The sequence below is a fragment of the Vanellus vanellus genome, assembly GCF_965231255.1.
Source record: "Vanellus vanellus genome assembly, chromosome: Z".
In the NCBI taxonomy this organism is placed as follows: Eukaryota; Metazoa; Chordata; class Aves; order Charadriiformes; family Charadriidae; genus Vanellus; species Vanellus vanellus.
Genome location: NC_138908.1, coordinates 48615212 through 48641218, shown reverse-complemented (window position 1 = coordinate 48641218; position 26007 = coordinate 48615212). Strand labels below are relative to the sequence as shown.

The 26007-nt window shown below is 38.2% G+C and overlaps 1 protein-coding gene and 1 long non-coding RNA gene across 2 annotated transcripts; both read left to right on the top strand.

Moving 5' to 3' along the window:
* Positions 1–556: 556 nt before the first annotated feature.
* On the top strand, positions 557–11792 carry LOC309683653 (uncharacterized protein; the record flags this gene model as incomplete). The annotated part of the gene is made up of 9 exons (XM_082497977.1): positions 557–649; positions 1268–1468; positions 3913–4017; positions 4838–4965; positions 7052–7132; positions 8745–8867; positions 9558–9650; positions 11195–11255; positions 11620–11792. The coding sequence occupies exons 3-9, from the start codon at positions 3948–3950 to the stop codon at positions 11790–11792; spliced, it is 729 nt and encodes a 242-aa protein (XP_082354103.1). The 5' UTR covers positions 557–649; positions 1268–1468; positions 3913–3947.
* Positions 11793–14575: 2783 nt separating this feature from the next.
* LOC309683346 lies at positions 14576–24840 on the top strand. Its single transcript, XR_014270199.1, has 3 exons — positions 14576–14596; positions 15834–15911; positions 24472–24840. It is a non-coding gene; the product is annotated as an uncharacterized lncRNA (long non-coding RNA).
* The last annotated feature ends 1167 nt before the right edge of the window (positions 24841–26007 follow it).

Here is a 26007-nt window from a genome sequence, read left to right as displayed (position 1 = left end):
ACTGCTGAGTTTAGTTTGTCTAGAGGAAGTGCTAAAATCTTGTCATGAAGCCCTGAGAGACAAAAGTTTTCTCCCTAGGAATTTTTGGTCAACAGTGATAAACTTTTTTCACATTTCAAAAAGTTCTTCATTTCTACCACTTATGCATAACAAATAAAAAAGTATATATTACAGGAAGGGCATATGAAAAGAGGAATAACTATTTATTTACCCTGATAAAGCATTAAAAATGACATTAAAAGTCTGTTGGCATTGGAGCCAGCTATACAGGCTATGCAGGTGAATCTGAGTTTAAGCTACATCTTCTGTGTGAAATGGAGAGCTGCGGTCATTACAGCATACACTGAGGCATGAGCCAAAAATGTCAATCTGAGAGCTCTTTGCAAGATGGAGTAGCGAGTGACACTTTTAACAACCGCTCTGGTGTGCTGTGCTTCAGTGTTCTGTAGTCACCTGCAATAGATTCCACTCTGAAAAGAAAAGCACCCAGGCAAGAAAGAAGGTAATTACATTTCTTATCTTTTTTTTTTTTTTTTTTTTTTCTGTGGGAAAGGAACTCAGGAATACTTTGAAGAAAGCATTACAAAAGAATAAAGCATTGAGCTTTGCCATGAATGTTATCATCCATTCTAGCTGAGAAGAGGGTCAGGTGAGCACAATCCCTGCTCAAACTGCATTTCTCAATCTGCCATATGAAAATGTTCTGTCAGCTTCATTAGATATATATAACTTCAACCAATCCATGTTACTTTCAGTAATTACTTTGCTGACATCATAATTTTTGATGACCTCTGTTACTTCTGGAAGTGAACTTTTAAGGCCTTCCCAGTGTTCATAAGCCAAGTTTTCAAAGGCTTTAGGCTTTTTAGTGCAATGTTGACCAACAGTGAGCAAGTACCAATGGTGAGACCTATAGCTAGATAGCTGGAAACTCTATAATAACGTGAGTTCAGTTCCTGAACTTATTAGCCACCTAGGTTTTAATTCCTGTGCGTATGCTCTGATTACTTCCTGAAAAGCATATCTTTTATTTTAAGTTCAGAAACAAGTATTTATTTTCTTCTTCATATGGGAGTTTATGTCTAGCTGTTCCATACACCATGAAGAACTGGAAAACCAGTGTCTTTCTCCATGGAAGTTGTGTGGCTGGCAAGGAAAAAGTGTCATCTTATAAATCTGTCTTGTTTCATGATATCTGTTCTCAAGCCTCTCAACTGAATACCTCCTCCTAGTATTTTATTAACAATTACTTTACTTGTTTTTCCAGAAGCATGGGTGCGAACAGTTATCCCTTCGGGCTTTCAAGTCCCTGAAGATTCAGTAAGAATTGATCCTGAAACTAAACCACAGACTGCCATTCACTCATCTGTTCCTCTACCCGGCAGTGTTATTGATTATTCAGAGGAGATACTAGAACATCCTTCATGTGGGATTAAAAGTGTTATAATTGAAGACACGCCTGAGCAGGGTAAGCAGTACTTTGTGCCTCAGGCGTTCAGAATGAGCAAGTACTTAGTTGTTTTCCACAAAAGGGCAGATTGGTACCCCATTACCACATCGTAGTCTCACAGAAGCAGAACCGCACAAGTTTATAGTCCATATTGGATCATCAGGGCTGATATAGCTTTAATATGGATTAATATGAGCATGGGCTAAGTGGAAGAGTTCTTGTCATGATTCAGTGTGTAGATAATGAAAGTGGTCCTCGAGCATCTCATGTATTTTCTTTATACCCACTAAAACCAAAGCTAGAAGAACAGGACTAAATTTATTATGTGTTCTGTATCTGTTACTTCTAATGCAAGGTGTGCAACCTGCCAGGCTCTCTCAAAACTGTCAAAAATACCGTTGCAGTTATTCAGAAACAGGAATATGGCTGCCTGGTCTGTGTCACATGCTGTGATACTAATTGTAAAGTAAGAAAGGAGAGATCTTTGGTTTGGGGAAGCTTACATTCTAAAGGGATTAAACTGCAAGGTACTGTGGTGGTTTGAATTAATTTTGAGAGCCAGGCTGACTGATGGCATTGAAAAGGAAGGGAAAGAACTCTCAGAGATATCTCGTGCCTGCCATACCCACTGAGTTCGGCATGAGTTAAGTCACAAGAGTGGTGTGAAAAGGTATATTCATTAGTTTTGGGAGTCACATTGTCTATGAAATGCTAAGGTAAAGAGAAGACACATAGGCTGATTTTTAGCGTTTGAATTAACTTATGGGAGTTTCAAATGTCTTTCTTCCCAACGGACTGCTATAGACTGAGGGGGAGCTTTGCAGTTATTTTGTCAGGCGATATAGTAATGCGTTTTTTTCCAGTAGGAAGCAATATCTGTATGTCTCTTTTCCATTAAGGGTTTAAGATTAATCTTTATCCTAAACAGAAAGACAGATCCTACAGTCTTGGCCTGCAGGTACTGATGTTTTATTGGTTAATTTTGCCAAAAGTAGGATTATATGAAGCGGAAGGCTCTTTCAAGAATAACTGTGGCTTCACGTAGTCTCCGAGGTGGTGGAAAGCAAGCCAAAGATAAACCAAAAGGATGTGCATGTGAGAATTCCTTTAAGAAGTTGCTACTCTATATATAATTTAACACGTGCCCTTCACTGATACAGTTCACAGAACAAAAGCTGATATATATATATATATGTATTTAAAGTATAGTGATGAAAATAATAAATTCAGAAAGAAGAATAACTTGAGTTAAGGGTAATCATCTCAACACGTATTTACTTAGTTATGAATTTTATAAATCACCAAAGCTGGCTTTTGAAAAACAAGACTTTTATGGCTGTGTGGGAATAAGATCTGGTGAGTCCATCTAGTAGCTGGATAGACGATATTTTAAAACAGTACATTCTCTTACAATATGTGCAATAAAAGTAATTGTGAAGAGACAGATATTTGGTTGTAGAAAATACTGCACCATGGAAGTAAATTAATATCGCTTCAGGATCTCAGGAAAGGTAGCTATACATTTGGATTTCCCCAGTGGACAAAATTTCCTAATTTATGATAATTGTTTCAACCAATTCAAAGAGTCAGAAGATTTCTTTTAGACACTGTTCTCTCTTTTACACCAGAACACTTGAAGTTGCTCATGTTGGGTGTTGTGGCTTGGTTTTCTCTCAGCAGGGGTGTCACATGCATCCAGACTGCTCATTAATAAATAAAATATTTATATATATCAGATATATATCAGATATATCTCATCTAATAATGCAAACCACCCCTGGCACTGTATACACACAGACACACACACACACTTATTTTCAAAAATATTGGACAAAATCCATTTTGTTTTGTAATTTTTCAAAATTAGATTTTGAAAAGACTTTGACAGAAGATAAGAAACAGGTCTGGAGTACGGCCTTTGGATTTAATAGATCTTTGTTTTCAGGATCAGGTGGAACCATTCAAGTCTCAAACATATATTACATCATTCTATGTAGCTCTCTTTGTAGCTCTCTCAATCATAGAATCAGAGAATGGTTTAGGTTGGAAAGGACCTTGAAGATCATCGAGTTCCAGCCCCCCTGCCATAGGCAAGGACACCTCCCACTAGACCAGGTTGCCCAAGGCCACATCCAGCCTGGCCTTGAACACCTCCAGGGATGGGGCCTCAACAACCTCTCTGGGCAACCTGTTCTAGGGCCTTACCACCCTCAAAGTGAAAACCTTCTTCCTAATGTTCAATCTGAACCTGCCTTCTTTTAGTTTAAAGCCATTCCCCCTTGTCCTATTGCTACATGGCCTAGTAAAAAGTCCTTCCCCAGCTTCCCAATCTCTCATTCTTTGGTATCTCTTTTACTCATTTAAAACTCCTTTGATCCCAACAGCATTAATTAGTGAATCAAAAGAATTCAGAGAATTGCAATGATTTTCACCTGATTTTAGCACCTGAATTTTGTTAACAGATGAAGAGGGAAACTCATGGCTGTACAAGCTTGGAATGAATATAAACAAGTGGTCATTTTTGAATTCCCTGGTTGGATGGAGTGAAAACAGAGCTTTAGGAAAAGGTATATTTATATAGCAAATGTTATTCTTTTTTGCTGGAACACACGATACATTATACAAATGGGGAGGGTGTTTGTTATTTTTCTTTTATGTGAGCTCTGCTTGAATGAAGCTGTGTAGTGTGGATTTCTGAATGAGGTTGTGTAGCTTGGATTTATACAAGTCACCATTCTATGTAATCAGATCAGTCCCTTTGACCTTATACAGGTCTTAGTTAATTATAAAACTTAGTTAAGGATTATGATACTCAAAACAATTTTCCAATAGGAAGTCAACTACTGTGTGAGAGAGAAGTGACTGAAAAAAAACCCTGCAATGATATATTTTTAATCAACAAAAAAGAGGATAATAAGAAATTTTAAAATTTTATATCATACCCTGATATAAACTGGGTCTATCAAACAACTTCTAAAGGGTAATTTTGAAGGAGGCTTAAAAGTGCCTTCTTTTTAGCTGCAATAAAAGCGTTTTCTTAAGAGGCAGCATATTTCTGCATGATTTTTTTTTTTTACCTAAATTTTCATTTATAGTTTTAATGACATAAATATATAAATAAGTAATTAACATCATAGTAGTCATGGACAAGAATTGTCAGAACCACATAACTATGTGTCATGGTGTCCATAGATCAAAGCTGTCAAGTCAGAGTTGCTAAAATTCTTCTCCCACAGGTCCATTTTCTTTGTTATCAGAAAAAAAGATATGTTTTAAAACTGTACTTGACATTGCTAGTAAAAATTTAAAAATGTAATATGTACACATGGTGTGGCTGTGCATTTTAGTTCTATGCTTCAGGTTGATAAAGTCATTTTTATTATGCAGTAGATCATCTGAACACATCTGGAGTTTGTTCTGATGCTGACCACAAAGCAACTGAGCTGGAGGAATGTACAAGCAAAGAAGAAGTTCCATATATTCCATATAAGTTAGCTACATTATATATCCTCAAGGTAAAAATAAAATAAGGCAAACCCAACCAACCAACCAACACCCCCTCCACCCAGGAAAAAAAGCCCTGTTGTGAATGAATAATTTACAATACAAAAAATTACCAAGTGAATTGTGTTTCTCTTTTTCTAAGATATACTAAATAAATGGTAATAATGGTTTTCATCATAAGAATTCAATTCAAACAATCTTACTGCTTAGTAGGTTTCGTCTTCATGTTTGGAAACCTGTACTTAAATTTTGGATACTGACATAAAAATACAAGCATAAACATGGAAATGCTACCTTAAGTTAAGATCAGATATTAAGTTGCTTAAATTTGCCTGTTCCTGGTAGTTGTCTGAAGATTAAAAAACTGCCTTGTAACTATATACAAAGAAAACCCTTCCTTTCCATATATTTCTCATCATGTTTCTTGATTTTTGGAAGTGGCTTTTGACTTGCAGAGTGAGGTTTTGTTGCTATTGCAGTATTTCTGGTACCAGTAACTAGCATAACTGGTTTTTCCTGCTTAGCCAGTTTATTCTATATTACGCAGTATCTGTGTGCATATGTGTCTGTGCGTATGTATATATTTCCTGGTTTATTGGTTTATTTATTCCATTAAATATGCTCTTGTACTCTTGTTCCTTTATTATGCATCAAAAAAGTTCTATGGTGACTTCTGTGGTACAGACTACAGACACCTGAGGTAATTGTAAGAAACAAGTTTGAGTACCTAAAGTAATCTAGTTAAGACGACTCAGCTCTGTGGGTGATAAAAGGGATAAACCCATCTGGATCTTTTCAGTCTTCTCCTAGAGAAGAGGCTTTCCTTGTGTCTTAACATTTTAATTGCATCTCTTTAAAATTCCTCTACTTCTACAATAGTTTTTGATGGAGGGTAAATAGGACAGTATATTTCAATAGCACATTGCTGCTTTGCAACTTTTATATCATTTGAACTGTGACAGTGCTAGATGGTAGAAATTTTACACTCCCTCATTAGATGCTTGTAAATACTGACAAAGATTTAATCTGTCATCATAGATCAATGCTAACAACCATAAGTATTTAAAAATACTGCATCAGCCACCACAAAAAAAAAATCTGAGATATTTTTCTTTTTCAGTCTTATTTCATCTGAGCTGCTCACTGTCAGCAGAATCTACATCACATTAAGCTTAAATGAAGAACCGAAACCAAGGAAATATCTGGAAAAGCTCTGGATTTTTATAAGTTACATATAATCAGGTTCATTATTGCTGTAATTCCTCCAGCAGTATCTGTTAGCATCATTTAAGACGCACAAGTATCAGTGTTGTGTAATTTGACATTGCACCTACCAGACAAGTATGTCAAAAGAAAAGTGGACAGCAGAAACTGGGATGGGAGACAGTGGAATTTTCCCTTTGTGACTATTATGAATTGGATTAGAAACAAAATGAATAAAATGGAGTCACTAGGGATCCTGATGCAATTTTAAGCTTAAATGACTCATTTTCAAACAGGAAAAAGGTCATTTTGCCAGTCCTTTATGTACACATCTGTTTTTATTAGTCATGAAAAATGCCTGTAGTACACTTTAGAGTTACATCAATTTTGCAGGTTTTCAGATTATTTTAATGGAACAAAAAATAAATTTGAGTGTATTCTATAATCAAGTAGTATTATCTAATTCTTAAGTTAAAAAATGCAATCTTCTCTACTGCCTACATTTTTGTTGTTCTTTTTACTTTTTTTTCCTCAGTGATAAGCTTCACAATGCTGTTTTTCAAGAACTTTAGAATAATTGTAATGGCTATGTCTGCCATATTCAATTCAGATCACTACAGTGAAAAAGAAGAGGTGGAGATGCAATGCTAACACTAGAAAAGAAAGGCCATTTCAAGTCTCATACAGATTTTTATTCAAGAGCATAACATATTTTCTAGTTGTTGAAGCCTGAAAGCTTTGGTCTGCAGTCCTGTTGGCTATTTATCTGTTTTCAAGAACAAACTCTTCACTGTACTGTATCTGTCATTTTGAGAGATGTACCTCAAAATTGATGGCTTATTATAACTGGAGTTGCTAGTGCTCTAAGTTGATAATTTCCTTCATCCTCTACAGATTGTAAAAGACATGCAGCAAATGAAAAACAAACACATGAAGATAATCAGACAACTAGACAATATAATGAAAGAAAACCAGGTAATTAATATGGAGCATTAGCATTGTTGTTGTGTCACACCATTAGTCAAAATGACACAGAGGGATAAAATCTACTTCATTCATGTTTACATCTGCATTCAGGGAGCCATTCCGAGTCTCCAGAAATAATGTAAATGGATCTTTAAGTGTATTTGATCTTACAACTTTGTGAAATCTCGGTTTACTTTTGTCTCACACAGTTTCAGAGATTTTTCTAAACTTCATTGGTTACTAAATTTTATGCTTAAAGTTTGTGCCAAGTTGTACTGTCTTTCCTCATTGCCAAAGTGGAAAGTTCTACGGCCTCTTCCTCTGGGTACTTTCTCATCTGCTTTGCACTTAGCTGTGCTTTAGTCTTGCAATACTTTGTCGATATGGTTTACAGAGTAGCAGAATCCCTCTACCGGTAAACCCCAGCAAGGTCACAATGAGGATCCAGGGGTGCCAGTCCTGGGACTGTAACCCCACAGTGCCTCGCTTTCCTTAGTGGAAGCATTTCTTTGTTAGCCAGTAGTTCTCCCAAAATATGAAATTAACCTCATCATCTTTGACTACACATTTCTGAAAACTTTTCTTGCAGCCACTGCTTCATCTTTCAGTTTATTTGTCACATCATTCTCCTTTTCCAATCCAGAGCAAGAGTGGCACTTGGTTCCTATGCAGATGTACGTTTTCCATACAGTTAAAGTTTATTCTGAGAAAGCAGAGAGAAGAGGTTCAGAAATTCCTCTGGAACCTCCAAGGAGAAGTGAACAAACTCTTCACGCTGTCAAGGAAACCTTTGAGACTTCCCTGCATGTCGCCTACAAAGGCTTGGTGTCCTTTAGTAGGGAATAGGACTTTATCTTCTTCTCAGGTTATCACATCTGCACAAGCATTGCAATACCTGTGTAAATCCATTTCTGTGCTTATGTAGGAACGTAACATTTGCGCAGTCGCATTTTACACTTTCAATTGACTCTGTAGATCACTAGTGGAAGAGAAAGAGAGAAACAGGAAAAACACAGATGTATAGTAAGAGACAATTGCCTGTTGGGCACAGACGCAAGCACAGAGACTGTAATGAACTATCTTCACAGAACCTCTTTCATTTTGGCTGCTGTAATGTGCTGTTAATTAAAATCTCTGAAATAAAAATCATTCCTAGAATCACTGGAAGTATCTGTGCTTTTTAAAGTTTATGATTTTTTTGTATTTCTCATAAAATTTTATTGCTTTATTTGGATGCTTCCTGTTGCTGAGAGTTATTCTTTTGTGCTACTTGCATCTTGTACTTCCAAGCTTTTATTTTCTGAGCAAAATTTAATTTCTGTAAAATTGCTTAGCTATGCTTAGAGTGAATTCATTCTGGTCTGCTCTCTGAAAGACTTTGGCTTTTACTTCTGCAGAAAAACAGAGAAGGATAAATTACTTTAGCAGTAAGTTGTGCTCAAAATCTGCAGTGGGTGGAAATGCAAACCTCCTGCGAAGAATAAGAAATGTTTGCAGACAACAAAAAGCACTCAAGAAAGAGAACCAAGCGTTACTTTCTGTGGAAACTGTTCTCCTAATCGTGCTTAGCTTTCATGTTTTTGCTCACTAGTCATTTTCTCAATAACCTTTTGTAATACAGGAGCAGACTATAACTGCTATAGAGAAACGTTATGGAGAGAAAATGAGGAGTTTGAAATCCCAGTTAGAAGCTTACCGGGAGCTGATGAACAAGAGCAACACACACTGGCAAGATACAGTTAAGGTAAATAAGAAGAACAATTTTTACATGGGGGTAGGAATGGCAGGTACTTCCAGAGGTTGCAGGAACAGGCTGTATGAGTAGTGTTTTCTTCTTAAGGACAGTCAATTGAAGACATGCAGTTTGTGAAATTCATACAAAACTATTCCTGTCTCCTTCTGGAGACAAATAAAGCCTTACACAGTGTGTTTCCAAAACAGTTTGCATAACTTGGCCTATATTCATGGCCCTGATGAAAACTCAGTGTGGGGTTCTCCCATACTGTCTGTGCTTACACACTTGCAAATAGCTTTGTTTTTGCAAAAACAAAGCAAAACAAAACAAAAACAAACAAACAAAAAAACAAAAACAAAACAAAAAAAACACCAACGTGTAAAAATATTCACAGAATATATAGGGTGTGTAATGCTGTTCTGGTGAGAAACAGATATTAAGGTTTATCCTGTTCCTCCTTCTGTTCTGCTCCCGAGGAAAAGGTTCAGCACGTTCACACATTTAGGGAGGGTCTTTAGAATCAGACCATCTCTGGTCACATGCGGTCATTGTAAATCAGTCCGTTTTTGTTATTTTTGTGCAAGATCCCCAGGACTTAGCAGCCTGGTCCAAATGTTATGAATTCTTACAGGCCTTTTTGAAAAATGAAGTACTGGTGTAGTAATTGTAATCCCTTTTGCCTTATTCTACTGCCTTCAGAGCCTGCGGGAAAAAAACAGCCAACTGATCCAAGAGAAGGAAGATCTCCTTCACCAAATGAAGCAACAAACAGAGAAACAGGAAGAGGAAAAGGTAAACGGAGCTAGTTTGGGTTTTCTTTTTGGAGTTAGACACTGTTCTCATTACCATTCCAAGTGTGTGGTGCTGCCAGGAGCCTAAGGGACATGAAACCACGCTGTCTGCCTGTAGATATGTATGTATAAATCAGCTAAGATTGAACTGCTATGCACCTGCCTTCCTTTTTTTTCAGAGCACCCAGGTAGTTTTTTGGCCTTTAAACACCAATGAAGATGATGTATCTTTTTTTGTCATACTTTGTCATATGTATTCTTTCCACTAAAAATTATTGGATTGACATTTCTCTCTCTCTTTTCACATTTTGTGTCTTTTATGAATTTTTAAATCATAGTAGAGCACACTGGTTATTTTTATTTAGCAGTTAGCATTAGAAACCACCAAAAACCTCACCTGATCTAAGCTGCTACAGCACTGAAATGCAACTGGTTGACCTAGCAGCAAAACTACTTCACTTGGTAGTACCGAGGAAAAAGGGATGTGCTTAAAATTACTCAGGTTTTCCAAATTTCTCCATATAATGCATCAGTTTAATAAAGATCTGAAATGGCTGCAGAGGTGAAAAAGAAAGAAATTTGTTAGATTTTTATAGACAGCATCTGTCAGTATGTTCTGAGAATTTTTTCTTCTTAGTGTTCTATTCCACGTAATACGTGCAAGTAATTTTGCAAATCTTCAACATAGCTTTAAAACTGCTAGTTTTCACTGCTCCAAGACATGTATTCAGGGAGATCTTAACTAACATTGTGGTGGTATCTAGAGCCGCATTCTCTTTTGCATTTATGAAACTGAATGCAGGTTTCTGTAGGATTTCAGAGTGAAGGTCTCAGGGAAGATTTTTGGTTGGTGGTTGTTTTTTTTTTTTTTTTTTCAAATGATGTAGCACCACCTTTCGATTAAATTTTGCATAGCACCAGTATTTAAAACAAAGGTTTTCTCTTTCCAAACACTTTCAACTGTTTCTACCACAGTCATACCCTATTCCTTATTGATAAACTGTGAAAAATCATGGGCTTTACAAATCCTTTGACCTAATCATTATATGACAAGGAAATGTAGCAAGAATATTGTAATAAAGAGTAAGAAGTTGTGACAATACAGTGTGCTAAGAGTTGTAGGAAGAACAAATACCTTCTATTAGACCAAATAATGCTGGCAAGATTTGGCACGCACAACCTTTTATTCATGGATGTCTTAGGACTCTGCTTCCAAAAGCATTTGTTCTTCAACTGTTTCAGGAATCTGTATAATTTTTGTCTCTTCTTTCATTCCGGTAATGTGAACAAATGCTAAAGAAAATGTAAGCATAGGACATCTTGGTGCAGGCTCTCGTGTAAAACCTAGAGTGTGAGCAGTCTCTGGTTTATTTCTATATTTTCTTTTCTAGTAACAACCAATTACTGCACAACAGCCCATTTGTGTAGGCTGTGCCTGCAAGTGACAACAACATTAATTGGCTGTTACTGATTATACTCCCCAAGGTAATATAATAAAAACTGGTAACATGCATTTCTTGCTATCTTTTCTTTCTTGTCTTGCAGGTCTGGATTCTAGAAAATTTGTGTAAAAACATAGATTATCTTTATACCCAGCACACACTGAGTGAGTTTTGTATTTCAGCACAGAGTCTATTTTCTTTCTTGTTTGTTCTCCTGTTTACACATACCAGCTGAACCAATTGCGATACTGTGGTGCAGGTGGAATAATAAAGGAATGTTGAAGCTACAAATAATATATGTCATGACTCCAAACTCCTTAGCATAACTGGTTTATTACAGTCAGCATTGGTTTTAAGTAGGTTTATTTCAGCCCTTGTAGCTTTCTCTAGAAAATTTCTCTAAAAATTTCTCTCTAGAAACGTAAAACAAAAGAAAGTATGACCCCCTTAAAATTATGACCCCCTAGGCAATATTCTAGGAACTGCATGTTAGGTGCATACATGTTTTTCTTATTGTTTTCAATTCAGCTTTGCAGGAACTTCACAACATCAGTCTGTGTGTGGAAAGAGTGCACGACCTCATAAACTTCCAGATAAAAATTCTTCAAGAAAAGTCAGAAAAGACAGAAGGAGAAAAAGCAGATGTGTCAGTGGATTTACAATTAAAACCTGAACAAGTGAGCACACAAATGGAAATGTAACTGGTTGGGTTTAGGTTTATTGCAGGTATTTCAAAGGCAATCAGGCTGACTTTAGTAAAGGCTGAAGTAAACCATGGGAGTGACTGATAATAAAAACTGTGTGCAAATATATACGTGTCTTGAGAATGATAACTTGGTGATGAATGATTAAAACACCACAGTAATGAAATAAATCCTTATTCTTCTGAAATGACAGTGTGCTATTGTTCCTACCATACCATAACATTAGATAGTGTAAACTTTGCTAAAAAAATCTTTTCAAAATCTACTTCTTTGGATTATAAAAACTATATTCTGAACATTGGAACAAAGTAGCCCTTTTTAGTCAATATTTCTTTTTGCTTTTCTCCATTTTTGCTCTGCCTCGTTCATTAAAATTTTCACAATTTCACATGAAAGGAATGAAAATCTAGATCCTGGCTTAGCGTATGAGAGTTATCTTTGCTGCTTCTCAGGTAGCCAACGAAGAAGAGAAGCCTGAATGGTCAATGGAGAAGGGATATCTTTGGGAAGCACACACCATGCTGCAAAAGATACAGGAATCTTTACAGAAACGAGAAAGAGAAATCACAGAGCTCTTACAAAGTGAAAGAAGATATAACAAGGAAATGAAACCTCAAATCTCAGTGCTAATATTCTTGAAAACTCTTGTCAAGAAGGTAAGAACTCAGTTACTGCAAAGATTAAAAATTATTTACAGTTTTTTTCTGAAAAGTTAGATAAAGAAAAAAGTGCAATTTTGTTTATTACTGTTATTGTCTTAAAAAGTTGGAAAAGTTACTTTGTATACATTGATTTAAAGGCTACAGGTGAGATTTTCAGAATAACGCATGGAATTAAAGAACCATAAACACCCACTGAAAGTCAGCTTACAGAAAACTGATTAGACCGACTTGCACATTCCTTAACTGGCATTATTTTAAAAGATAAATTAGTGAAGCATGAGGATGGCATTGTGGAAAAACATGTTTTTCTGTCCTTCCAGTCATTATGTGAACTACATGAACAAACAGATGTGCCAGCTTTTGGGGAGTCACAGAATCACAGAATTATCAGAGTTGGAAGGGACCTCTAGAGATCATCTAGTCCAACTCCCCTGCTAAAGCAGCATTGCCTAGAGCACATTACTCAGGACTGCATCCAGGCAGGTCTTGAAAATCTCCAGGGAAGGGGACTCCACAACCTCCCTGGGCAGCCTGTGCCAGTGCTCTGTCACCCTCACCGTAAAGAAGTTTCCGTGTATTTGAACAGAACTTCCTATGTTCTAACTTGTGCCCATTACCCCTCGTCCTGTCACCGGGAACCATTGAAAAGAGCCTGGCTCCATCCTCCTTCAACCCACCCTTTAGATACTTGTACACCATAATAAGGTCTCCCCTCAGCCTTCTCTTCTCCAGGCTAAAGAGTCCCAGCTCTCTCAGCCTTTCCTCATAAGGCAGATGCTCCAATCCATTAATCATCTTAGTTGCCCTTCGCTGGACTCGCTCCAGCAATTCCCTGTCCCTCTTGAACTGGGGAGCCCAAAACTGGACACAGTATTCAGTTGTGGCCTCACCAGTGCAGACTAGAGGGGGAGAATGACCTCCCGCGACCTACTGGCCACACTCTTCCCTATGCAGCCCAGGATTCCATTGGCCTTTTTGGTAACAAGGGCACATTGCTGGCTCATGGATAATTTACTGTCTACCACAACCCCCAGATCCTTCTCCTCAGAGCTATTTCCCAGCAGGTCCACCCCTAACCTACACTGGTGCCTAGCATTCTTCCTCCCCAGGTGCAGAACCTTGCACTTGCTTTTGTTGACCCTCATTAGGTTCTTCTCTGCCCAGCTCTCCAGCCTGTCCAGGTCACGCTGGATGGCAGCACGGCCCTCTGGGGTGTCAGCCACCCCACCCAGTTTGGTATCATCAGCAAACTTGATGAGGATACACTCTGTCCCCTCATCCAGGTCATTAATGAATATATTAAACAAAATTGGACCGAGTATTGACCCCTGGGGGACACCACTGGTTACAGGCCTCCAACTAGACTCTGTGCCGCTGATCACAACCCTCTGAGTTCTGTCCCGCAGCCAACTCTCAACCCACCTCACTGTCACCTCATCTAGCCCATACTTCCTCAGCTTCCTAATGAGGATGTCATGGGAGACAGTGTCAAAAGCCTTGCTACAGTCAAGGTAGATGACATCTACTACTCTCCCCTCATCCAGCCAACCACTTATAACATCATAGAAAGCTATCAGATTGGTCAAGCACGATTTACCCTTGGTAAATCCATGTTGACCACTTCCAATAACTTCCTGTTCTTGCCTTTTTTGAAGATTGGAGTGATGTCAGCCTTCCTCCAGTCCTCAGGCAACTCTCCTGTTCTCCATGACCGTTCAAAGACGATGGAGAGTGGTCTAGCAATAACATCCGCCAGCGCTCTCAGCACTCGCAGATGCATGCCATCAGGGCCCATGGACTTGTGAATGTCCAGCTTGGCCAAGTGGTCTCTGACACAGTCCTCCTCAACTGAGGGAAAATCTTCCTCTCTCTAGACCTTCCCCTCTGCCTTCAGAGTATGGGATTCATGAGGGACAGCTTTAGCAGTGAGAAAATATGAGGGAAATATGATGTCATTTTTGATCTTTTGTAGGTTCACACCATATATTATGATGTCCCTGGGGCACAACAGTACATTAGTCAGCTTATCAGGAAGAATGGGGATGAACGGACTGATTGGAAAGAAGCCTTTAATAATGCTCAAGCTGACATTCTATCCCATGAAATATTTTATGGAAATGAACCTATGGATGACAAAAGGTATATTGGATAGCTAATAAAGCAAAGAAGAAATAATACAGAAAAATAAGTGGCTGTTTTCACAGAGACAAAACATATTTTAAAGAATGCTATTAAAATTTCCGTGTATAGTCATGGGGGAAAATAATCAAAGTAGAGTCTACATCTATATTAAGAAAGAAATTGGGAACATAAAAACACCAGCTACAAAAAGCAGGAAAGCATTTCGGCTTAACTGGCTTATATAAGTGTTATCCAGTATATTTTAGAATATGCTGAAATAGCCTTATTTGGCAAGTCTGTGCTACAACATCAACATATTTTTCTTCCTACTTTTTTACAAGATGTTTCCTTCTCAGATTGTCGGTAATTGCATCTTTTGTGCAGCTTAAGTAACCAGTTCCTTATGAACTCTTTTTTTTTTTTTTTTTTTGACTGGCAGGACGCAGCTCTTAACAAAGCTTTTCAGAAATCTTGGGAAAGCAAAGTCTGAATTAGAATATGTTGAAACAGAGAAAATTGTGTTTGATTGTATCCAGACAGGGGAAATCCCCGGTTGGATTAAAAGGGATTGTCTTTGTGTAGCCTTGACAGGTGAGAAATCCTCTTGTCAATTCAGAGAAGCCTAATTATCCTCAGCCACCTCACTTTTGAATATAGCAAAACACAGTACAGCAGTTAAAGGCGCTTAGATGCATGCTGCTGCTGCCATGCCATAAGGTATGCCGTGAAATAACTTCAGTTATGTGCATTTTAGTGAATTACTAGATGAATTTTAATACTGGGTCATGGGTTACAAACACATGGTTTCCACATTTATACCCCACTGTTTGTCTTTTCTTTGGTATCTTTATCATTTTGAAAATCAGGTGTCTCTTGTATATTGTGTCTAAATATCTCAGTGGATGTGCAAGGTAGACACAGCCAGAATCCCCACAAATTTGGCAGCCATGCACTGAATGCAACAGCACATGCAGATTTCAGAAGGGAGTAACCTCTTTTGAAGAAAACTTGAAAGTATCCATTGCATGAATTTAACACATTGTACTCTTCTGAGAGGACTAGTCAAAAACATTTTTCAATTATTTGGCTTGCTTTTTCGATGATTCTGCAACATAAACCCCTTGTTTGGTGGTTTGGGCAAGGAAAAGGTGGCAGTTGCAAACTTCTGTTTGAGAGGATAACTGTTTCTAGTTTACAAGATTTCCTGGGTTCTGTGTTTATTATATATAACCATATAATTATTGGAACTCTCCAGAAGACCCTGCAACATGTTCTGAGGAGACAAAGCCGCCATCCAGAGGAACTCATGCAGAAGTTTAAAATGGAAATCAAGGTAATATGTTAGATTGTACCATCCCACATGGTTTTATAGAAGGTATTAAAAATGCCCTCCTTTTCCTAACTATTCTTAAGGGATTTGAGATTTGCTCTGGGTTATGTCACAGAATCACAGACTCTCCTAGATTGGAAAAGACCTGTAAGATCATCTAGTCCAATCATTAACCTAACACTGACAAGCCCACCACTAAATCATGTCCCTGAGCACTATATCTACACGACCTCAGTAAGTTCGCAGACGACACTAAACTAGGGGGGCGTGTTGATCTGCTTGAGGGTAGGAAGGCTCTGCAGAGGGATCTGGACAGGCTGGACAGATGAGCTGAGGCCAATGGTATGAGGTTCAACAAGGCCAAGTGTCGGGTCCTGCACTTGGGTCACAACAACCCCATGCAGTGCTACAGACTGGGGGTGGAGTGCCTCGAAAGCTGCCTGGCAGAAAAGGACCTGGGGGTGTTGGTGGACAGCCGGCTGAGCATGAGCCAGCAGTGTGCCCAGGCAGCCAAGAAGGCCAACACCATCCTGGCCTGCATCAGGAATAGTGTGGTGAGCCGGACTAGGGAAGTAATCATCCCCCTGTACTCGGCACTGGTGAGGCCTCACCTCGAGTACTGTGTTCAGTTTTGGGCCCCTCACTACAAGAAGGACATTGAGGTGTTGGAGCTTGTCCAGAGAAGGGCTACAAAGCTGGTGAAGGGTCTGGAGGACAAACCTTATGAGGAACGACTGAGGGATCTGGGGTTGTTTAGCCTGGAGAAGAGGAGGCTGAGGGGAGACCTTATCACCCTCTACAACTACCAGAAAGGAGGTTTTAGAGAGATGGGAGCTGACCTCTTCTCCCTGGCGACAAGTGATAGGACAAGAGGAAACGGGTTCAAGTTATGTCAGGGCAGGTTTAGATTGGATATTAGGAAGCATTTTTTCACTGAAAGGGTTATTAAACATTGGAATAAACTGCCCAGAGAGGTGGTGGATTCACCATCCCTGGAGGTGTTTAAGAAAAGGGTAGATGAGGTGCTTAGGGACATGGTTTAGGAGTGGTGGTGTTTTTATCAGGGTAGGTTAATGGTTGGACTTGATGATCTTAAAGGTCCCTTCCAACCTCACTGATTCTATGATTCTATGATTCTATGACCCTTAAATACCTCCAGGGATGGGGACTCCACCACTGCCCTGGGTAATGGGTTGCAATGCCTGATGACCCTTTCAGTAAAGAAATTCTTCCTAATATCCAATCTAAACTTCCCTTGGCACAACTTGAAGCCATTTCCTCTTGTTCTATCACCTGTTACTTGACAGCACAGGTCAACTCCCACCTCTCTGCAACCTCCTTTCAGGTAGCTGTAGAGAGCGATAAGGTCTCCCCTCAGCCTTTTCTCCAGGCTAAACAATGCCAGTTCCCCCAGCCACTCCTCACAAGATGTGCTCCAGACCCCTCACCAGTTTCATTGCCCTTCTTTGCACACACTCCAGCGCCTCAATATCCTGTGATGTCTGTATGTGCACTTTTTCCAAAAAATAAATCTCAATGGGAATTACATACAGATGTCTGCAGTTGTATACTTGTATCCCCTAAGCACATTAAATTAAAAAATAACATAGCTTTGCTAGCTAGTGAATTATATGGTCGCACCTTTATGTGTATGAAAGGATTCCTGTGTTCTATTTTTACACCTGTATATCCATTTTACTGTTTATACGCAAATCTTTTTATGCATCTTGGTGGCCCTGGATGCCTGTTACAAGTAAAGGTACCTTAATGAGTTCATATATCTAATAATTTGGGATGCACAGGTATCCTGTTTAGTTACAAATGAAATACTGTCTCATCTGCATTTACATCAGAGTAAATAACTGAAAGAAATAACTGTTTGAATTGAGTTTTCTCTGCTGAAAGTGACCCAAACACATACTTTAGTGATGCAATGAAAACCAGAGTGCAATGATCACAGAATGGTCAGGGTTGGAAGGCACCTTTGGAGATTGTCTAGTCCAACCTCCCTGCAGGTTTTGAATATCTCCAGAGAAGGAGACTTCACAACCTCTCTGGGTAGCCTGTTCAAGTGCTCTGTCATCCTCGAAGTAAAGAAGTTTTTTCTTATATTCAGCCAGAATTTTCTGTATTCCAGTTTGTGCCCGTTGCCTCTTGTCCTGTCACCAGGCACCACTGAAAAGAGTCTGGCCCTCTCCTCTTGACACCCACCCTTTAGATATTTATAAGCATTGATGATATCCCCTCTGTCTTCTCTTTCCCAGGCTAAACAGACCCAGTCTCTCAGTCTTTCCATGTAAAACAGATGCTCCATTCCCTTGATCATCTTTGTAGCCCTCTGCTGGACTCTCTCCAGTAGTTCCTTGTCTTTCTTGAACTGGGGAGCCCAAAACTGGACACAGGACTCCAGATGTGGCCTCACCAGGGCAGAGTAGAGGGGGAGGATGACTTCCCTCCACCTGCTGGTGATGCTCTTTTTAGTGTACACCAGGATGCCCTTAGTCTTCTTGGCCACAAAGGCACACTGCTGGCTCACAGTCAACTTGTCCACCAGCACTCACAAGTCCCTCTCTGCAGAGCTGCTTTCCAGCAAATCAACCCCTAACCTGTACTGCTGCATGCGGCTGTTCCTCCCCAGGTGCAGGACCCTACACTTGCCCTTGTTGAATTTCATTATGTTCCTTTCTGCCCAACTATCCAGCCTGTCCAGGTCTTGCTGAATAGCGGCACAGCCATTCAGTGAGAATGCATTTTCATATTGCTGTTGTTGGATCTCAAAGTGAATAGCACCAAAATTGCCTGAAGTCATTGTCTCCCCTAGGCAGACATAACACAACAACCATGATCCCAAGTTAATGCACACCCCTTTTAAGAAATTTTGTCCCTTTTAAGAAATATTTTTAAGACATCTTAAAAAAACAAACACCACAACAAAAAACCCAAGCAAACAAAACCCCAGCATTATGATAACCTGAAAATGTCTGTGACTGAACAAAGAAGTCTTTGAGTCAAACAGGTATAGATCTGCTTGCAAGTGCATGGGATGCTTCTCACTAAGCTTTTGCTGTCTAAAACGGGGCATTTAACATATCTCTAAAAGCAATATATATGCAGAGAGGTGGCTCCAAAAGGTAATTTCCTTCCATAAAGCACAAGACTCCAATATTAACTTCACTCTGTCCCACTTCAAAATACTATTCAGTGATTGTTTTAAAGTCCTAGTTCTTGTACTATAGTAAGTGTTTTAACTTTGTCCTCTTTTTTTTTCAATAAAAAATGAAATTGAAGAAATCATAGATATGAAGAAAACCTTAAAAATATAAACTTTGAAATCATAGTTCTAATCAATCAGAGAACAAATGAAAGTGAAGATGATGGTTGTTGTTGTTGAAGACAACCACTTCTTGTCTTTACCAAATGATTGTTGAAGACAGTAATATTAAGTTCCTGCAAGAAAACGCATACTGGAAATTTAGGTACCAAGTGACCACTCTCAGGATTGGCTTTTTTTTTCAGCTGCCAAGCATAGGTACCTGAGGCTTAAGTGCCTTGTTTGCAGTAGTTAACTGAGTCAAGTCCCTGATGTTACTGCCTACGTGCTAAGTTGTAAACAAGTTTTATTCCAGCACTGACCTGGCATTCAGAAGGTAACATCCATAACCTTTAATTTTCTTTTAACTGCATGTCTGTTCATTATGTGCTGCTTCTATGTTTGAATTACCTATCCAAAAAGAACACTCACTACAGATGAAGTATACCTTTATGACAGTGCTTCTATGCAAACAAATTGATAAGTGTATTATAAATATATACTGCTGGGAACACAATGTCTGTTCCCAAGTGCCATTAATGTATTTATGGCCTGTTTCAATTGAGCTGTTAGTCCACTTTTCTTCAGACCATTGGAAGGGAATGCAGGAGAAAAGACACAAGGACATAGATGTCATTAGATGTAGATGCATTATGGTGATGATGCTCAAGAGGAAAACAACTGGAGTGGGTAAAGAAGAGGGTGATTGTGATTGTTTAGTGATCAACATACCACTCCAGGTTGCGGCACCACTGACGATCAGTCCAAGCATTAGATAGGACCGGACCAGTGCCAGTCCACCACAGGCAGAGAAAAAACCTAAACATTTGTAAAAACTGTTTGCGAGCTACATGCAGGATGTACACACAGACCACTGACTGATTTTCTGACACAGTTAGAATTTTGATATATTTTGGTGGTGAGACGGTGAAGGGCAGTTTTAAATCAGTTTTGAAGTATGGAAGTCATGTAACAAGCCAGAGCTCAGTTATAAGTCAAAGGAGATTTTTGAACTGTAGTGTAAAGTAACTGAATATTTTACATGCAGTAATGTAAAATAAACTAAACTGTCCAAGAAGAAATAACTTCTTTATTAACTTTATTGGTTAGCTTTGTTAACTATTTAAACAAAGTCTTCATGCAAAAAGATTGTATCTGTGAAGAAAGTTTAACACCATTTTTGTTATGTGTTTTGTAACCTTTCTGAATGTCTGATTCTAATGCTTATAATTTAGCTCCTTGCTTCACTTAATCTCATGTCTATGCCAGTTTACTGAAGCAATCTCATGGCTTCATACGCAATTGTTCAAGTTGCTAGCTTTTATAGTTGTTTGTTTGTTTTTTTTTAATTCTGCAACAGATAGAAAAGGATTAATCTCTTTACTAGGCAATTGATTTTTACTTACTGTTCATGTCAACATTGAGGCTGGGAATTAAATTTAATTAAAATGATTCACAAAATGGCACTTAAAATAGCAGCTGTTACATACTTTAAACTTAATTAAATCAACCAATATACCATAAGTGAAAAAAATAATAATAAACAAAAGTCGATTTGATTTTGATAAGAATCGTTCAAGTAAAGGATATAATAAAGGAGATTAGTGAATTGAAAATTTGTTTCTCATCCCCTGGGGCCAGATATCTAATTGTATTTATGAAGCTAAAAATGTAAAAATGTGTCTGACAGAGAGCAGAGATATCTAGATCTTATTGAAAGAAATGAAAAATGAATACAGTAATTTTTGGTTCCTAAAATCTTAGACTAATTTATTTTTATTTTATTTTTAAACTGAAAAGAAAACCAGTCTTTCTCCCTTATCAGCTCCCAAACTATTCCTGGTTTGGCAGGGACTAATGCATTTTAGTGCATTTTTGCACACACACACAAAAATGAACTTTAGTTTAAGCAAGACCAAAATTGTGACTTAAGTACTAAAGCTGAAAAAGGGTACTTATATCGTCCTCAGCTGATAAAAATGAAGGGGAAAAAAAGGCCAGTATATTTCCAAAGAATTCTGACGGTTTCTATCATATGCAAATTTTCTCCTGTTTACCCTTCTAGACGATACTCATGATACATCACAGCAGCATCATAAATCACTGATAATTTTATTTTACTATTCCTCTGGTACATGGAAACAAAAAAACAAACAAAAAGATTAAAAAAAAAAGTAATCAAATTAAAGGCCAGTATACAAAAAGAACAAATAATAATTATTTAGAAAAGTTACACTTTTCAGAAGCTTCCTTTAAAAATGCTTTTCTCTCACCAGGGAAGAATCTTTGCTGTAGAAGTCAAGTACTCTTTAGGAAAATTTCTATATAACACAACTCTTATTTAGCACGTCTAATCTTTTGACCTGAAAACAATGAAATGGAAATATTTAATCTAATCTAGTTCACAAAATTGTGAATTTTTTTTTTGAGTAAAAAATTATAATATCAATTTCTTATTGAAACTGTATTTGTGTGTCTGGTAAAGATGCACTACAGCTGCTGCAATAAAAAGTGATCCTGTAGAAAGAAACAAAAAAAAAAAAAACCACACCCCACCTGAAAAAAATCAGCAGTAAAATGTAAGATAAAATTCTCAGAATTTAGATATGTGGATTGCCTAATATCTACCAGGGAAGACAATGGGGTTGAACTGCAAACAGTGGCATATAAGAAAAAAGATGCAGGCCTGTGATATTTTACAACTCCCTATTCTGAAATACTCAGAAGTTTCCCACAAATACCAATTAAAATCTTATAATTACTTTATTAAAAGCCACCAGTTCAAAAGATGTCCTTACTGACACTTATTTTATTAGAATTTAATAAGCCTGGAGCTTTTCTATTGGTTCTTTTTTTTGTATTGTTTATACTTAGAGGATTAGAAAAGTCTCTGAAATGGTTTCAAAATTAAACAAAAAAAAAGGAGTAGATTTTAATCCAAAAATATTTTGCATGATATCGTAAGTATCGTAAGTAACAGACTTGACTGCAATCTGAAATATATGGGATCTATGGCTGCAAATACCTTAGACGTTCCTGCTAAAAATTCTTGCAAGTGCAATTGATATTTTCTTAAAGATATGCCCTGAGTTGTGCTAAATTTTGTAAGAAAGGAATCAATCTCGGTATGGTTCTGCAAAAGCAATGACAATACCCTTCAGAAAAACTCTAAGATCAGTGGTCTAGGGATTGATCTCATTTGTGTTTCATAACTAGACAATAAAGCCATCGAATCCTGAGTAACAACAGCTGTATTCACCGTTATGTCACAAATCAAAACTAAGTGTCTCTCTGTCAATCATTTTCTCCAATGCTTTTCACTAACAGAAACAAAACGGTTCTGCCATTTCATCACACCTGAAATGTAAAGGCATAGGCAATTTAATCTGCCTGAACATTTGTTTAATTGTTTGTTTCATGAAGATTTTGTGATATGAAGCTACAAACTACTCATTAAAATGAGAAGCAGCCACACACAATTTTTCCAGGTTCACTTCAGCAGATTTCCTGAGAAAAGTGTTCTTTCCTTGTTCAGGAACCCAGACTTTCTAATTCAGGGCAGATTTGCAGAAACACAAACAGATGTTAGGAGTTTATTACCTTTTGAATTTTCACAGAATAAAATGGACCTGACTGGGGTTTTCATGCCTTTGAACATTTCTAGTTTGAAAGTCATGAAGTCAAAACTTGTGTATTTCCAGTGTGTGCGTCTCTTATTTGCCAGTGAGGAGGCAGGAAGAGGTGTAACCAAAAGATAAGATATAAGTGGGAGATCTGGAGACAAGACTGTACTGATCATTGCTGACTCTGCAAGGAGTAAGCAGAAGAATATGTCAAAAAAACCCCAAAATATCTGTCTTTTTCAGAAGGGAAGATTATTAGCAAAAAAAATGCTACTTATTGTTGATGTTTTGGATGATGTCAGTAGTTGTATGGAGAAAAAAGTTCTGAAACAGAAAAGCATCAGTTCCCAAACATATTTGCATTTCACATCAGCTTAGTTACGAAATTGAAAGTCTGTAATTAACATTTACAGGTAATAGTCAAATTCACTTTTTGGTTACATTATTTATTAACTAGTTATGTACAAAGAACCCATGAGCTTCATTACCATAGCATTTGTAATTTAGCTCTCTTACTAGGAAAAAAAGCTGAAAGAAATGAAACATTAAGTTCATATCTTATCAGCGTCTCTCTGCCCTGTTCTAACCTGAGAGGCACAATGTTTCTGATCTGGAGTGTGTTCAGGGGCTGCTCCTTAGCTCTCCAGGACACCCGACCTGAAATGCATCACTTCCTGGGATGATTAGCTCGTCCGCCTTGGTAATGGCTTCCTCATTCTCTTAGACAGTGATAAAACCCCGATATTACTTTATATATCTTTTTTTGATATCATTGTTCCAGCAGAAATTTGAGGTACTCTGTATCATTACAACACAGAGATGCTTTGCGGATGTGAATCTCTTCAGCATAAGGCAGGCTATATATAGGACAAAAGCAGTGCTCCCATGTGCAGTGCTCAATTCTTTCATGTTTTTCATATATCTGCAGCTATCACATTTTCAGTCTCGGGTGCTTTCTCCCTCATGTGAGATCCGCCACTAAATTAACTTTTAGCTAACAGGGAAATCTCAATCCCATCAGATAAATTCATTTCTACTAGTCTCATTTGAGCAGGTGTAAAAAGCATTCATTAAAATCAACATAAAAGAATAATTTGCTTTAGAGGAAACATTAAGATTCTACTTCTAATCCAGTTATAGTTTTACAGCTCTCTGACTATTGTTTGTTTCAGACGTATAGTTTTGGAGTTTCATCTTTTCTTATGTGTTTTAATGTTATTCCACATATAGTCTGATGGAAAAGATATCAAAATAATAAAAAAATATGGAGGGGCTTCACGGTAGCAATGCAAGACAGTGGCAGCATGATGCAAAGTCAGCTGGATTGACAGAATATATGGGGGATGAAAGTTTTAATTTAGAGAGAAATTTTTTTTATCTTACGCTAGATAAAATCTGCTTTTCACTGTGCTCACACCTTTTGCAAAAGGAGAGGAGGAAAAAAAGATTATCTGTGACATGAGTAGTAATATAAGTGTTGTGAAATTGCATCGTTCTGAAAAAGCCAACAATTTTTGCCTGCTAAAATTCAGACAGAGGTTTTCCAGGTAGTGAAGGCTTTCCTTTATGATTTTTAAAATGTTGAAGGCAAATATCTGATAGAGTTTTTGTCCCTTCTTGTCTTCCACAGAAAACATGCCTTTGCCTGACAGCAGAAATGTTCATCTCCCAGAGAAATGTATCTCACTGTACCTAAGCTACAAATCACCTCAACTGAAACTGTCACCACCATTAGTGGAAACACATGCCTTCACTTGGATGATTTTAATGAAAGAGGTTTTCCTCAGGTCTGGCTCTACTTGGCCTTACCTTGGTACAAGAAAAGAAATGCGACCTCCACTTCAGTCCTGGCTTCCTCTCATCTTCTCCAGCTTTTGGCTTGCAGTTCATGTGAAAGTCTTGCACCTTTTCTGCAGTGAGACAGACTAGGGGTAATGCCACCTTGTTCATCACATAGAAACAAAAATAAATGTCATACAAACAAATAACAGTAGCTTCCTTCTTCCCAGAGAAGGCAGCCTCTAAATGGAAGTTTACTTTCGGTGTCTAATATACTTGGCAATAAAATATGTTACATTTTACTTTTTTGTTGTTGTTGTTGCTTGAAGGCCATGACTATGTGAAAGAATCAGAAAGCAAACTAACAGTAGCACTCAGCTAATGTAATCCCTCTAACACACTCTAAGAACAAAGGAAATGCAGGATGATGTGTAATTAATATCATTAATGTGAAAATGAAGCCAGAGAAGGTGGATTTGTTAAACTTAGGGTATGGTCTTCAGTGTTCTCCTCACGCAAGTCATATTCTGTATACCTCACCTATACAGAATATGACAAGAGTAATACAAGTGACAAAGGAAAGGAAGAATTGGGGCAATTTTAATTCATGACCTTGAGTCCATATTTTTTGAGGCAGTGATTGAATGAGAGGAACAATTCTGAAGAGATTTCTGTTTAAAAGAACTAGCATTTTTACTCAGGTTGGCAGCCTGTCACAAGCAGAGTCCCTCAGGAATCAATACTGAGCCCCACGGTGTTCAACACCTTCATAAATGGTCTGGATGATGGGGCTGAAAGCATCACCAAGTTTGCTGATGAGACTAAACTGGGTGGCAAGCTGAACACGTCAGAAGGGAGAGCCATCTTACAGAGAGATCTTGACAGGGTGGAAGAGTGGGCTAGCAAGAACTGTATGAAGTTTAATAAAGTGTAAGTCCTGCACCTTGGGATGACATAACCGAAGAGCCCAATACAGGCTAGGATCTGTGTGGCTGGGGAGCAGCATTGCTGAAAGGGACTTGGGGTTCCTGGTGGACAACAGGCTGAATGGGAGTCAGCAGAGAGCTGCTGCAGCAATCAAGGCAAATTGCATCCTGATCTGCATCCACAGGGGTGTTATTAGCAGAGACAGAGACACGATCGTCTCACTCAGCACTTGCCAGGCTGCACCTGGAGTACCATGTCCGGTTCTGGGCCCCACAGTTCAAGAGCGACCGGTGATGGTCAAAGGAGGGCCACGAAGATGATCAAAGGTCTGGAGAAACTGCCCTAGGAGGAAAGACTGAAGGAATTAGGTGTCCTCTTGCTGGAGAAGAGCAAGGGGGCTTGCTCTAATCACAGTATTCCAGAACGTAAAGGGAAGCTACAAAAGGACGGAGGGTCTCTT